Source organism: Neofelis nebulosa, chromosome 18, assembly GCF_028018385.1.
Source record: "Neofelis nebulosa isolate mNeoNeb1 chromosome 18, mNeoNeb1.pri, whole genome shotgun sequence".
NCBI classification, from domain to species: Eukaryota; Metazoa; Chordata; class Mammalia; order Carnivora; family Felidae; genus Neofelis; species Neofelis nebulosa.
The window spans coordinates 10,151,807-10,166,997 of record NC_080799.1 but is presented as its reverse complement, the minus strand read 5'-3'; the positions used below and the strand labels follow the sequence as shown (position 1 = coordinate 10,166,997).

Sequence of the window (15,191 nt, the reverse complement as noted above, 5' to 3'; positions counted from 1 at the left end):
GCCATTTACATAACACCATTTTTTTAAGTTTTATGTATTTGAGTAATCTCTGTGTCCAAAGTGGGGCTCAAACTCATGACCCTGAGATGGAGAGTCACAGGCTTCTCCAACTAAGCCTGCCAAGTGCCCTTATACAACCTTCTTGAAATGACAACAGATGAGTGATTGTTGGCAAAGAGGGGGTGGGGTTAGGAGAGAAGTGGGTGTGGCTATTAAAGAGCAAATGAGGGACCCTTGAGGTTTGGAATTGCTCTGTATCCTACCAATGTCCATATCCTGGTTGCGATACTGGGCTATAATTCTGCAAGACGTCATCATTGGGGGAAACTTGATAGAAGGTATGGGGGTCTCTGCATTGCTTTTTACAAACTGCTTTATCAGTTTTTACAACTGTATGTGAATCTTTTTTTTTAAGATTATTTATTTTGAGTGAGCCAGAGACAGCCGTGAGTCTGAGAGGGGCAGAGAGAGAGGGAGACAGAGAATCCCAAGGAGGCTCCGCGCCGTCAGTGAGGAACCCCACGCGGGGCTCGGACCCACGAAACCAGGAGACGGTGACCTGAGCTGAAACCAAGCGTCAGACGCTTAACTGACTGAGCCACCCAGGTGCCCCCCACTGTATGTGACTCTACCATGATCTCAGAATGAAAACGTGAATTAAACAAACAAACAAAGATCATAGGTGGGGGGTTCCGGCAGCAAGTGAAGTACGCATGCCCCGCTGAGAAGCATTTTAACTCAGTCTGTAGAAGAACTTTGTGCTGGTCAAACAAAACTCCACGGGCTGAATTCTGCCCCTGGGCTGCCGTTTGCAACCCTTGGCCAAGCATGGGGAACACAGATTAGCACCGTGACCAAGTGAAATTGATAACAGAGTTTAAAACACACATTTAGCGATATGCAGAATCATTACTGCTTAGTCCTCATTCTCACACATCCGGACACATCATGCACAAATACTGCACGTCCACACACACACACACACACACACACCCTCCACCACACCGACACCCAGATGCTGCCACCAGTTACAGGGTGACACTTCCTCCGAGGACTCAGCATCCACAGTAGGCACAGATGGGCTCCCTGGGTACCCTCGTCCCTGGGCTCCACATGGTTTGCCCCCAGCAAGGGACAGGTGGGCCCCCAAACTCCTCAGGCTTAGGCTCTTCCCCTGCCCCACCTCTGCACACAACTCTCACACTTCCAATGCTGGAGGTTGCAAGAATGTGGCCCTAGTGGTGACTGCCTACGGGGGCGAGTAGAAGGCCAGCCAGAGCGCGCTGGCACAGGAGACACAGGAGGATGGCTACTCTCTGGGTTGGACGCTGGGGAGGAGATAAGAAACAGGCTAATCTAGCTGCAAGCACTCTTCCTAGCCCCGTGCTCCTTGGAAACACACACACACACACACACACACACACACACACACACCCCATTCTACCCAATCACACCTAGTGCCTCCAGCAGCCAAATCCTTCTCCACCCGCCCCTGCCCAGCTTCCTGTGGAATGCTTTCCTGGATGAGCACAGCCCCAGAACCCTCCTTCCAAACATCACTCAGCCCTGCAGGGTTCCTTGCTGACGCTTAAAGACAGGAGGCCCAGGAGTGTGCTTTGGGGTGGGGGTGGGGGGGAGGCATTGTGTCTGGAGCCCCCGAGCCTCAGCCTCCTCCCACCCCTTCACAGCCCTCTTCCTTCAAAGACAGCAACATCCTACTCTCCTTCCCACACTCTGGGGCACGTACACCCACAGACATGCTGCAGGTCCTGAGCACAGTGGTGTGCGCGCTCTCTCTCTCTCTCTCTCTCTCTCTCTGCCTCTCTCTCAAAATAAATAACCGTAAAAAAAAAAAGCACCCTGTACTCATTAGCAGCCGCTCCCCGTTTCCTCCCAACACCCCCACCCCCCAGCTACCACCAGTCTACTTTCTGTCTCTATATAGATTTTCCTGCTCTGGATATATATATTTTTTAATGTTTATTTATTTTTGAGACAGAGACAGAGTGTGAGCAGGGGAGGGGCAGGGATAGAGAGGGAGACACAGAATCAGAAACAGTCTCCAGGCTCTGAGCTGTCAGCACAGAGCCTGACACGGGGCCCGAACCCACGAACTGTGAGATCATGACCTAAGCCGACGTCAGACGCTTAACCGAGTCACCCAGGCGCCCCTGGATATTTTTTGCAAAAGGAATCACCTAGCATGTCACGCTTTGTGACTGGCATCTTTAACTTCCCATAAAGTTGTCAAAGTTTATCCAGGTATCGGTACTTTATTCCTTTTTATGGCCAAATAATATTCCATCGATAGACATACCACATTAGGTTAACCATTCACCAGCTGACACTTAGGGTGTTTCCACTTTTTTTTTTTTAATGTTTATTTTTGAGAGAGAGACAGAGGGAGAGCAGGTGCGTGAGTCAGGGAGGGGCAGAGAGAGAGGGAGACAGAGGATCCGAAGCAGGCTCTGTGCTGACAGCAGAGAGCCTGAGGCGGGGCTGGAACCCACGAACCGTGAGATCATGACCTGAGCTGAAGTTGGTCGCTTAGCCGCTGAGCCACCTGGGCGCCCCTGGGTGTTTCCACTTTTTGGCTGTTATGAATAACGTTGCTGCAAGCATTCATGTACGTGCTTTTGCGTGAACATATTTCTCGTGTCCCCTGAGTACACACCTAGAAGTGGAAATGCCGGGGCAAAAAAGTAACCACCTGTTGAGGAGCTGCTGGACTGTTCTCAAAAGCAGCTCTGACATTTGACATTCCCACCAGGGTGTGAGGGTTCCAGTTCCTCCAGCTCCTTGTCACCACTTGTCTGTGTGCGTCTTTACGATCCCAGCCGTCCTCGTGGGTATGAAGTGGCATTTCTTCGTGGCTTTGACTTGCATCTGCCTAATGACTAATGGCCTGGAGCATCTCTTCATATGCTTCTCGGCCATTCGTGTGTCTTCTTTGTCTATTCTGAATGTTCGGATCCCTTGACCATTTTCTAAATTGGGTTATTTGTCTTTTTATTATTGGGTTGTAAGAACCGTGGTAGATATTAAGCACAAAGCTGATTGGAGCTGTTTGCCCAGAGCCAAAGTCTTATTTGCAGAGTCCCTGAAGTTTGGCCCCAGGGCACAAAGCTTTCTGTCCCTGATACCTCATCTCTGCGTGGCCCTGCCCAGGACGTCCCTATCCCTCAGCCTCAGGAGCAAGGCACCTCTCCTTGTCCGTCACACACACACACTCCCCTGTTCCCCCCACCCCCACCCCCACCCCACCCCACCCCCAACCCAAGCATCTCAGAACAAACCCTTCCTCATAGGTGAGGATCTTGAGGCTCAAGGAGGAAAAAGTACCTGCTCAAGTTCACACGGCTGGGGAGGGGCAGCCGGGCTCACCTTTAGGTCTGTCCAGCTATACCCCACACTCGCTCCACATTCCCTGCATGTTTGCATGGCCCACCTGGGTTGTTTTCTAATTTGCACTCCCACTGCGTCCATTCTCATCCCCGCCCTGTGAGGTGGGTCATGTAGACGTCGTTTCCCTCATTTAACAGAAGAGGAAACTAAGGTAAGAGATGATACGACTTTCCTTGGCCTCGCAGCTGGCAAGAGACAGAGCACACAGCACCCCACCCAGGCACCACCAGCCAGGGACCCGTTCTCTGGCCCAGAGCACCTGAGCTCGGCCCCCCTACGCCCAGCCACACTGCCTGAGGCTTCTGTTTCTCTTCTGGCCCAAAGCCACCCTCACTAAACAGGAAACTGAGGGCAGCCAACAGTCCAGTGAGGTGGACCCAGGCTTACGAAGTTCCTCTAAGGCAGCCCCCACCCAGCACCAGCTGGGCCCTCTGGCCGGGCACTCCCAGCCCTGCCCAGCCCAGCCCCAACAGGCCCAGCCCAAGACCTTTGCCCCTGAAAGAAGCAGGGACCCTGGTTTTCATGGCCCTCTGGCCCTGTTTACCTTACTCTCCTATCACCCCAGGGCCCGGGCACTTAGGGAAGAGGCTGCATGCGTGTGGTTTGACAGACATGGGGCAAGCCAGAAAAACGCTCAGGGCCGGCTCCGTGACGCCTCTCATCTCACCTGGAGGTGCCCCTGGTTCCCACTAGGTTACAAAGCTCCCTCGCAGCAAATAAAACCGGCAGAAACCCTTGCCCGTTTGAGGACATTCTGGGTGTCCCAGTGGAGCTGACATACTGGAGAAGAGAAAGGAAGAATGAAAAATAAATTAGAAAACTCAAGTACTACGGAGGGTGTTTAACGCTAAGGAGGGTATGAAGTATGCAAAGGAGATAGGACGTGGTGGGGTGAGTGGCTGCAGGAAATCCAACTGCTGGGGCGAGAGGTGAGACCGAATGATGGGCAGCCCAGGCAGAACCACCAAGGCCAATGCCAGAAAGGCTCCAAGCAGGGTCAGGAATAGCCCGAGAACATTAATAAAGGGAAGCCTCCCTAAAGTGGACCAGGGATGCTAGAAGGAGAGGCTGGGGGTGGGGCAAGCCTTACAGCTCCATGTCAATTACAGGAAGCACTGTCAATTACGGGCCCAACAGGGAAGGACATACAGAACATCTTGCATCTTCTATAAGGAATCTGACCACCCCTGAAACTCAGCCAATGAGAAACCCTCATCACCCTGAACTCCTGCTTCTCTCCAATGGACTTCTGTTCAAAACAAGCCCTCCCAACTTCCTCCTTCTTCTCCATAAAATAATGCTCCCCTGATTTGTTGGACTTGCCTATGGTTGGTTTTGCCCTAGCGTGCTTGTTGTGGATTATGAGTTCTCTACTATTCCCAAAGAAAGCCATTTTTGCTGCTGAAATACTGGGCAGTTCTATGGGTTCTTTTTAATGTTTTTTTTTTTTTTTAATTAATTTTTGAAAGAGAGAGAAACAGAGCACAAAGGGAGGAGGGGCAGAGAGAGAGGGTGGGAGACACAGAATCTGAAGCAAGCTCCAGGCTCCGAGTTGTCAGCCCAGAGCCCAAGGTGGGGCCAGAACCCACGAACCGTGAGATCGTGACCTGAGCCGAAGTCGGACACTTAACCAACTGAGCCACCCGGGTGCCCCAAACAGTTTTATGTTTAAGGTCAGCCTTTCTCGGTGATCAGAGGTGGGATCCAGAGTAGACCCCCAACCACTCTGGGGCTGAGAAGCAGACAGGTGCCAATACCCACAGAGCCCAGCTCACTGCTTTCTCGCTGATCGTGGAGTTTGAGGACACCTGTTCTCCTGAATTTCAAGCCCTATGCTTTGTGTCCGAGCTCTCCAGGCTTTATTTGGGATCTGATGTAAGGTCTTGGTTCTTTTTTTTTTTTTTTTTTTTTTTTTTTTTTAAATTTTTTTTTTCAACATTTTTTATTTATTTTTGGGACAGAGAGAGTCAGAGCATGAACGGGGGAGGGGCAGAGAGAGAGGGAGACACAGAATCGGAAACAGGCTCCAGGCTCCGAGCCATCAGCCCAGAGCCTGACGCGGGGCTCGAACTCACGGACCGCGAGATCGTGACCTGGCTGAAGTCGGACGCTTAACCGACTGCGCCACCCAGGCGCCCCTGTTAAGGTCTTGGTTCTTGATGGGTTTTTTGGTGTGTTGTTTTTTTTGTTTGTTTCAATCGATGGATTAGGAGCCAAAGTTCAAAGAGTTTCCCGGAGCACCTGGGGGGCTCAGTCACTTAAGTGTCCGACTTTGGCTCAGGTCACGATCTCTCAGTTTGTGGGTTCGAGCCCCCCGTCGGGCTCTGTGCTGACGGCTCAGAGCCTAGAGCCTGCTTCAGATTCTGTGTCTCCCTGTCTGGCTGCCTCTCCCCAGCTCGTGCTCTGTCTCTCTCAAAAATAAACATTAAAAAAATTTTTTAATATACAGACAGACATAAATAAAGTCCCAAAGTGACTGAGGACCCCCTGGCAACTTGCTGAATAATCTAACATAGTTATTCAAACCTACCAACCTGGTTTCTGAGATTTTTATCAGTCTGCATGCTTGTTGCTGAGGACCAGCCTAGCCACTGGATAAAATGAACTGAAAAGTAACATCCTGAAAGGGGATTTAGAGAGACAAGCCCCTAACTTTTGGCAAGATGCTAGAACACTCACTGGAAATCCCCGGCGAGCAACACTTTTTAAAAGGTATTAGTCCTACACACACACACAAAAAAAGAAAGAATATTCTGGTCTCCCTTTAGATGTTAAGTCCACTTGGGTAGGATTTAACTTTATGTTTGTTTATTAATGGCCTGAACCAGTATCTTATTCTTTCAGTTAAAAGGACCAGGATGGAACAGAAAAGTGACCACTATAGATTTAGTTAGCGTGGCAAACTGACTCACTCACATCTTTAAAAGAAAGACCACTAGGGGCGCCTGGGTGGCGCAGTCGGTTAAGCGTCCGACTTCAGCCAGGTCACGATCTCGCGGTCCGTGAGTTCGAGCCCCGCGTCAGGCTCTGGGCTGATGGCTCGGAGCCTGGAGCCTGTTTCAGATTCTGTGTCTCCCTCTCTCTCTGCCCCTCCCCCGTTCATGCTCTGTCTCTCTCTGTCCCAAAAATAAAAAATGTTGAAAAAAAAAAAAAAAAAAAAAGAAAGACCACTAAAGTTTCAATTTTCAACTCCGACAAATGAAGGCCCATAAACAAAACTAATAACCTTTTCATTTCTGCTATTATTGCAAAGAGCCAGGTCATCTAAAAAAAATCTTTTTTAAGATTGTTACAAACTTAAGCACTCCAGGGGCACCTGGGTGGCTCAGTCAGTTGAGCGTCGGACTTCGGCTCAGGTCATGATTTCACGGCTCGTGAGTTCGAGCCCTGCGTCGGGCTCTGTGCTGACAGCTCGGAGCCCGGAGCCTGCTTCCAATTCTGTGTCTCCCTCTCTCTCTCTGACCCTAACCCACTTGCATTCTGTCTCTGTCTCTCTCAAAAATAAATAAACATTAAGAAAATTTTTTTTTTAACTTAAGCACTCCAGCTGCCTTCAGCCCTCTGGTCAGTGTTTTTAATGTCCCAGCAGTTCCCAGGGTCGGGGCTCCCAGAAACTCCAAGGGGCCAGGGATGAACCGGTTTCTGTCTTCATTGACACCGAAGCTAATTCTCACTGCTCAACCTGTCTGCTGTAAAGCAACCCTTATCTCAAAGTCCTAGAATAGTAGGGGTTCAAATAATAGAAATTTCTAATCAACACCAACAAGTTCCTGTCTCTGAACCTACTCCCTCTTGTCCATGACCTTTGAGAGACAGGCACCCTTTTCTCCTTATTTCCTCTACCCCTATTCATTTGCTGAGCCGCGATTTCTTAGAAAAGTAGTACTGTGCCAGAATTTGTTTCTCCTAAAAGGGAGAAATAATTCCAGAATTTGACAGAAGAGCCAAACAGGAGAAATAAATGGCCCTTCGGCATATTTTCTGTGCTTTGTCTCTGATGGCACCATAGTTGAGACTTGGGGACACAGATCATTTATTCCTATCAGATCAGGTATTCTCTTCTTTATGGGCAAGATCCTCAACTGATATTAGCAGAATCCACAATGCACCTCCCACCAAGATTCAAATAGATCCCTGAAAACCTCTTCCCATAATTAATCAATGCCATAAAACTAAAGAGGAGCTTCGAGGCATCAAGCCCATAACAGATGATTACAAGGCTCAAGCCTTCATGAATCCCTGCACGAGTCCCTGTAAGGCCCCAATTATACCCATGAGAAAACCCAAGGGCCAAGGATGAAGATTTGTCCAGGACCTCTGAGCAGTAAATGACAGTTATCCCTCAGCACCTGGTATTCCTAACTCCAGTGTGTTATTTCCAACATCCACTCCCACTGAGAGCGTATTTGTCACGGTAATTGATCTATGTGGTACATCTCTAGTATTCCAGTTGATAAGGACAGCCAGTAACTTTTTGCCTTCACTTGGAAGAATGTAAATAACAGCTGGACAGTAACGCCCCAGGATTTCACAGAGAGTACTTCCTACCTTAAAAGCTGATGTGAAAAACAGAACGTTTTCTGCGGGCTCTATTTGGCCAAAATACATAGATGGTTTGCTTCTCTGCCCCCTTCCTCAAACGTCTTCACAGGAAGACAGCATCCATCTGTTAAGACTTTTGTCCTTAAAGGGACATAAAGTCTTCAAAGAAAAACTACAGTCTGGTCGCATTTAGGTTAGATACTTAGGGCATCTGATCTTGGAATACGGGCTTAGAAATGGACGCAGATGAAACCCCTCATGACTGCTTACTGCTAACAGATAACCTTTTGACACCCACTGACAATTTACAAGACTCCTCTAACAGATGCAGATTTTTCATGGTTTATTTATAGTTCTTACTTATTTTTTTTTATGTTTTATTTTACTTTTGAGAAAGAGAGACAGAGGGCCAGCGGGGGAGGGGCAGAGAGAGAGGGAGACACAGGATCTGAAGCCGGCTCCAGGCTCCGAGCTGTCAGCCCAGAGCCTGACTCGGGGGCTTGAGCTCACGAACTGTGAGATCATGACCTGAGCTGAAATCAGACACTTAACCGACTGAGGCACACAAGCGCCCATAGTGATGGTTCTTATTTATAGAATGAAAATGGTAAATACTGTCCTGGGTATGCTTTTCCCACTCCCTTGAAGTCATTAAGGCCGTACCTTTATCTCTGGCTACTTCAGCCCAATGTCAGTGACTTATAGGCTGAGTTATATGCTCTTACTCAGGCTTGTACTTTACCTGTGGGTAAAACCTCAAACATTTATACTGATCCTTGATATGCCTTTGAGGTAGCTCATGACTTTGGAATATTGTGGAAACAATGAGATGTTCTTATCTCCAATGGGAATAATATTAAGGATGACTCCTATGTCCAAAATTGATTAAATGCCACACTTTGGCCAGCTGCTCTGACTCTTAACGTTGCTGGGCACTCCAGGCTCGACTTCTTGAGGACCAAAGTAATCCACCCTGATGACATTTCCATCATCAAAATGGAAATGCTGCTCTCAAGGAGTCCAATAGCCAAACCCCTGTTATAGTCTAAAGCGATGGTCTCTCAAATGATAATTTTGGAGACATCAACAAAAGATACCTAACAATTGGCCCCAGAGAGGGAAAAACAGCTTTGGAAATGTATCCTTGCAGGTTCCACAAGAAGAGAGAGAACTCTGGTCGGGACCAAATAATAATCGGCCCTACTAGAAATTCTAAAATTCCCAGTGCTTACAACCGTACACGCATTAAACCACTGGTCTACTGACAAAATGATAGCATTCGTGAATGAACATTTGTGGTGAAAAGTTCATAAGGGCCACAGAAAGTGCCTCTCTCACTTGCCCCACGTGTCCAAAGTATAATCCAGGGAAACCTGTTCATATAAATGGATTTCATACAGCTTCCCCATCTCACGGACAAATATGTTTTAGTTATGGCTCATATGCTTTCTCACTGGACCAAAGTTTTGTTGTGTAGACAGGCCAATGCTTCCTCTGTTAGAAAAGATGATCACAGGGCGCCTGGCTGGCTCAGTCGGTAGAGCATGTGAGTCTCGATCTTGGGGCTGTAAGTTTGAGCCCCACATTGGGGAAAAGAGATTACTTAAAAATAAAATCTTTAAAAAAGAAAAAGATTATCATGACCTGGGGAGCCCCTCTCAAACTTCACGGTGATCAGGGAATCCATTTTGCCGGTTGGGTGCTTCAACAAGTACTAATGGACTATTAAGACTCAAAGGGAAAAATGTGTAGAAACCCTCCAAACACCTTGACCTAAAGCATTGCTGTTGGTCCTCTGAAACTCAGACCCACCCCCTTAGCAACTCTACTCTCCCCCTATGAGGTAGTCGCAGGACATCCAAAACACTTGGCCTCTGCCTCCTTCGACCCACAGCGGATAGAAGGAGATATATTTCAATAGTGTAAAGGCCTAATGGCTTCTATTAAAAATGATCATGCCGGGGCACCTGGGTGGCTCAGTTGGTTAAGCGTCCGACTCTTGATTTCCGCTCAGGTCACGATCTCGTGGTTCGTGGGATCGAGCCCCGCATCGGGGTCTGTGCTGACAGCTCACAGTCTGGAGCCTGCTTCTGATTCTGTGTTTCCCTCTCCCTCTGCCCCTCCCCTGCTCACACTCTGCTTCTCTCTCAAAAATCAATAAAACATTTAAAAAAAAAAAAAAGTTCTCATCACAAGAAAAAAAAATTTTAAGAGGAAAAAATAAACTTTTAAAAATAAATAAATAAGTAAAAATAAAAACCAACTATTAACTGACATTGGATTCTTATACACATCCATGGTCTCTGAACTTACAACTTTACAGACTATTATTTGATAACATTTGTTTTCAAACCAGTCCATTTGAGATATCTATTTATTTATTTCTCTTTTATTTTTTTTTAAGTTTTTATTTATTTTTGAGAGAAGGAGGGGAAGAGAGAGAGGAAGAGAGACAGAATCCCAAGCAGGCTCTGCACCATCAGGGTAGAGCCCAATGGGGGCTCAAACCCATGAACCGTGAGCTCATGACCTGAGCTGCAACCAAGAGTCAGATACTTAACCGACTGAGCCGCCCAGGTGCCCCTTCCTCTCTTTTTAAAAAGATTTTATTTTTTAAGTAATCTCTACACCCAGCATGGGGCTTGAACTAACAACCCTGAGATCAAGAGTCTCACGCTCCACTGACCAAGCCAGCCAGGCGCCCAAGATAACAATATATGTGTTTTTAAGTCTTTGAAGTGTTGCTGCTTTGCATCGGATCTTCCCAATGCACGTGATTCCCAATGCACTTGATTCCTTCTTCTCGTGTGCTCTGGCAGTGTTTACCATTCTGCTTTCATGGTTGCTTTAGGCAGGGACTTCCAGGAGGCATATGTGCGTCCAGGTCTGCCTTCATAGCCAGAAACTTTTCTTCCCTAAGTTGGAATAAGTGCCAATAAACATTTTCAGCTGGCTACCTTCAGACCTAAGGTCCTGATTTAGAACCAACATACAGGTTGGAATTGTCACGTTACTTTTGATTCTGTACTTGTTGCCTATCAATCTTTCATTTTAAAAAAATGTACCCAATAAGATTATACTGGCTCCATACTTCAAGATGACCTCCAACGCTGATAACCTTGAGAAGATACAGACCTGAGATGGGAAATGCCTGAGAGCTCTCCCTCCTAACCCTCCTTGCTATGCCAACCTGGCCTTAAGTGGTTTCCAACTGCTATGCACTTCCCTTCCAAAGTGGGGCGTGACAACCAGAAAAGGGCCTTCCAGGGACTCAGGGACAAAACCACTATACGCAACATACCTAATTCTTGATCAGCGATGCTTTCAAGGAAAGATCTTGATCAAAAGAAGGAAATGTGAAAATTAGTGAAGCAGAACTGGGGAGCTAGAAGGGGAGGCTGGCACTCCATGTCAATTACAGGAAGAATGGTCAATTACAGCCTCCAGCAGAAGAATCTCAACAGGACAGAATAATCAATTACAGACCCCAACGGCAAAAATTGTACATAGCATCTTCTGTAAGAAATTCACCACCCCTGCAACTCAACCAGTGAGAAAACCAGCATTATCCTGAACTCTTGCAATCCCTCCCAACTTCCTCCTCCTTCTCCATAAAATAATGATCCTCCCCTTTGTTGGACTTGCTTATGGTTTTGCTGCAGCTTGCTTGTCCTGGATTGCAATTCTCTATTTCCCAATAAACCCATGTTTTGCTGGTAAGATAACTGACGGCTTTACTTTTAAGGTTAATAGGAGGGAAGGCATTGTAAGTAACACCTCTGACTCCCCACTTCTGCCAGGATCAAACCTTTCACTACGATTTCATGAAGGTGGGCCCAGAGGGAGGAAGCACAAGGCTGCGCAGGAGGAGGGGAATCAATGAGGAGGAGGGACTTCTGGGAGGGGAGAGCAACTCTGCTACCAGGATCCAGGAGCTAAGGGAGGAGCAGTGGGGCTGGGAAGTGAATTTGAGTTCGGCGCTGGTTTGGGGCATCTTCTCGGTGTCTTTGGTGGGGAGTGGCGGATTTCTGGCTTCTGAGCGCAGACCTCCAGGGCCTGGATCAAGCCCGGATTGTGTGCCAGCAGAGCCTCAGAGGCCAGAGGGACCTAGGAGCAGGTGTGCGGCTCCCGGAGCAGCCGCCCACTCCGGAAAACAGCCCCGGCCACGCCCACTGGGCCCTTCCAGGCCCCATGGATCCCGGCCAGCTGGCAGAGACCCCTTCCCGACGACGCCTGTGCGAACGGCACCGAAAATGTGGGGAGGTCGGGGAGTGTCGAGCAGATTGGGATTTGCACCGCAACCCCTGCGAGCCCCGGAGAATTAGCTTGGGAACTGGGCGATGAAGAGCGAGGGGCGGGGTCGCAGGCCCCGGCCCCGCCCTCTCTTGGCACCCCCCCACCCCCCCACCCCCACCCCGCGCGGTGCGCCACTCCCCGGCGAGTCCTTCCTCCCAGAGCGCTTGGTGAAGGTGGGAAGAGGGGCCACGTCACAGTCTCCAGGCCCGGGGACCCGCGGCTCCGCCCCTCCCACCCCCGCCGGAGCGCTGGGCACGGATCTAAGACTCACCGGCCCCAGCCCAGGGCCAGCCCAGTCGCCGCCGCCCGCCCACAAAGCCACAGGCAGGTGCAGGCGCTGCTTAGGGGCGAGCGGGCTGAGCGGAGCCGTTAGCGCGCGCCGTCCGTCCGTGCGTCCAAGCCGTCCGCGCGTCCGTCGAGGCATCCCTCCGTCTGCGCGCGGCAGCTCCCACCCAGGCCCGGCGGCCACGGCCCGTCGTCTTCCCGCACCCTGAGCCGCCCGGCAGAGCCGGCCTTGGCGCGGCAGCCATGTCCATGGGCCTGGAGATCACGGGCACCTCGCTGGCCGTGATGGGCTGGCTGAGCACCATCGTGTGCTGCGCGCTGCCCATGTGGCGCGTGACGGCCTTCATCGGCAGCAGCATCATCACGGCGCAGATCACCTGGGAGGGCCTGTGGATGAACTGCGTGGTGCAGAGCACCGGCCAGATGCAGTGCAAGGTGTACGACTCGCTGCTGGCGCTGCCCCAGGACCTGCAGGCGGCCCGCGCCCTCATCGTCGTCGCCATCCTGCTGGCCGCCTTCGGGCTCCTCGTGGCGCTGGTGGGCGCCCAGTGCACCAACTGCGTGCAGGACGACACGGCCAAGGCCAAGATCACCATCGTGGCGGGAGTGCTCTTCCTGCTGGCCGCCTTGCTCACGCTGGTGCCGGTGTCCTGGTCGGCCAACACCATCATCCGGGACTTCTACAACCCCCTGGTGCCGGAGGCGCAGAAGCGTGAGATGGGCGCGGGCCTGTACGTGGGCTGGGCGGCCGCGGCGCTGCAGCTGCTGGGGGGCGCGCTGCTCTGCTGCTCCTGCCCGCCGCGCGAGAAGAAGTACGCGCCCGCCAAGATCGTCTACTCCGCGCCCCGCTCCGCCGGCCCGGGCACTAGCACAGCCTACGACCGCAAGGACTACGTCTGAGGGGCGGCCGCGGGGAGACCCCACCACCCCACGGACGAGAGCGCCCACCGGTGCTGCGTGCGGCCTCTCCTCGGAGACCAGCCCCCCCTCCCCCCAGGTGCCAGGAGCTCTCACACTGGACCGGGAGGGACCAACCCCGCGGCCCCTTCCTGGGCAGCACACCCCGCTCCCCGGCCCCACGGCGCGCGGGGGACCAGCCCACATGGACAGTGAAACCTCAGCCCCTCCGGAGAGCGGGGCCGGGTGGCCGCCGCTACTTGCCCGCCCCGTCGGGCCTCGGTCCCAAAGCCCGCGTTGGGCAGGGACCGGCAGTCTTGGAAAGGGCCAGTTGATATTTTTCAATAAAAGCCTTTCGTTTTTGCAGTTCCGGGCGCCTACTTTCTGAGCGAGCGCCAACAGGTCTCCACCTCCCTACCGAACACCCGCCCCTCAAGGGTTGGCCTTGGCTGAGTTCTGCTCTCCCGCTATGAAGCTTAGAGAAGGCAGAGGTTGGGTAACCAAGAAAGTGTGGTTCGAAACCGAACTGGGTGCGCCCTAGGTGGCCATTTGGCCTACTCACTGGGGATTCAGACATTGAAGGGCCAACCTAGAGAGGCATGAGCACTTCCAGCCTGCTGCATGGACGGAGGCATGGGGGGGGGGGGGGGCGCGGGGAGAAGCGTGGCCCCGGGCCCTCCTCCCTAGTCTTTGCCTTCTGGGTTTGTGCTTGGAGAATCGTCCTCCCCTGTGCGGCTGCACATCTAATCTTCCCTCTCCGTGTGAAAGAGCACATTCAGTGCTATGATTTCATATTTGGAAGGGGGGAACAAAAAGCCCTATTGTTTTGGTAAAACAGCGTCAAAAGTAAAGCTGGGCGGCAGTTTCTCACCTGGAGGGGCGAGGAGGAAGGGGCCTCATTTTCTTCCTAGGGACCCCCAAGGGTCAGGATGCATGACCCTCTGGCGAGGCTGTAGGGCTTGAGTTTAAACAGGCTTGGAAGGCCTTGTGTCCGGGAGAAGGCGCAGGAGGTTCAGGTAGTAGGAAAGGGCACCTGTGCCTGGGACCAGGAAAGAGAGATCCCCCCCCCAGGGCTGGCCGCACAGCAAAGTGTGAGGGGAATGTGGTGAGGCCCAGCCAGGGGCCAGGAGGAGGCCAAGCCATGGAGTCTCAGATGCAGAATTACAGACTCTGGACCTTAACTCTGGTGTTTTGGGAGTCATGGAAGGACACGCCTGGTCAGATTTATGCTCCAAAATACCATCTCCAGGAGCCCCTGGGGAAGTGGGATTCCAGGAGGGAGAAGAAGGTGGGGACACCATCGAAGAGGGTCCACAGCCATCCTCTTGGAGATGGTGTGGCCAGAAAGAAGGCAGGGACAGTGGGGTCAGGAGCAGGGCCTGACAGGGGCTGGAAGGAAGCAAGATGAGGGCTTGAGAAGCATCTCGATAGGTAGGGTGAGGGAGATGGAAACATTAGGATAACCCCAATCTTCTGCCCTAGGTCATTGCTGGGATGGCTGGCGGATGCCATTTACCAAAATGGGAAACCAGGTTTCTGGGGAAAGATGATGGTTTCAGTTTTGAATGCACAGAGTTTGGCAAGCCTGTTGGGCCTCCAGGCAGAGACGTCCAGGAAGCGGCAGGGCATATATGAAGAACTGAGACTCGGGAGTGGCCAACGCCGGCTGTTGTTAGCATACAGATGGCACCTGAAACCAGGGTGACTGAGGTTGCAAAAGTGGTCAGGCAAGATGAGGCCCGAGGAGTAGCCGTGGGGTTCAAGGC

At 51.3% G+C, this 15,191-nt stretch overlaps 1 protein-coding gene across 1 annotated transcript; it reads left to right on the top strand.

Annotated features, from left to right (window-relative positions):
- The first annotated feature begins 12,420 nt into the window (after positions 1–12,420).
- Positions 12,421–13,794, top strand: CLDN3 (claudin 3). The gene has a single exon (XM_058710844.1). It carries the CDS (start codon positions 12,772–12,774, stop codon positions 13,426–13,428), a length of 657 nt encoding a protein of 218 aa, XP_058566827.1. The 5' UTR covers positions 12,421–12,771; the 3' UTR covers positions 13,429–13,794.
- The last annotated feature ends 1,397 nt before the right edge of the window (positions 13,795–15,191 follow it).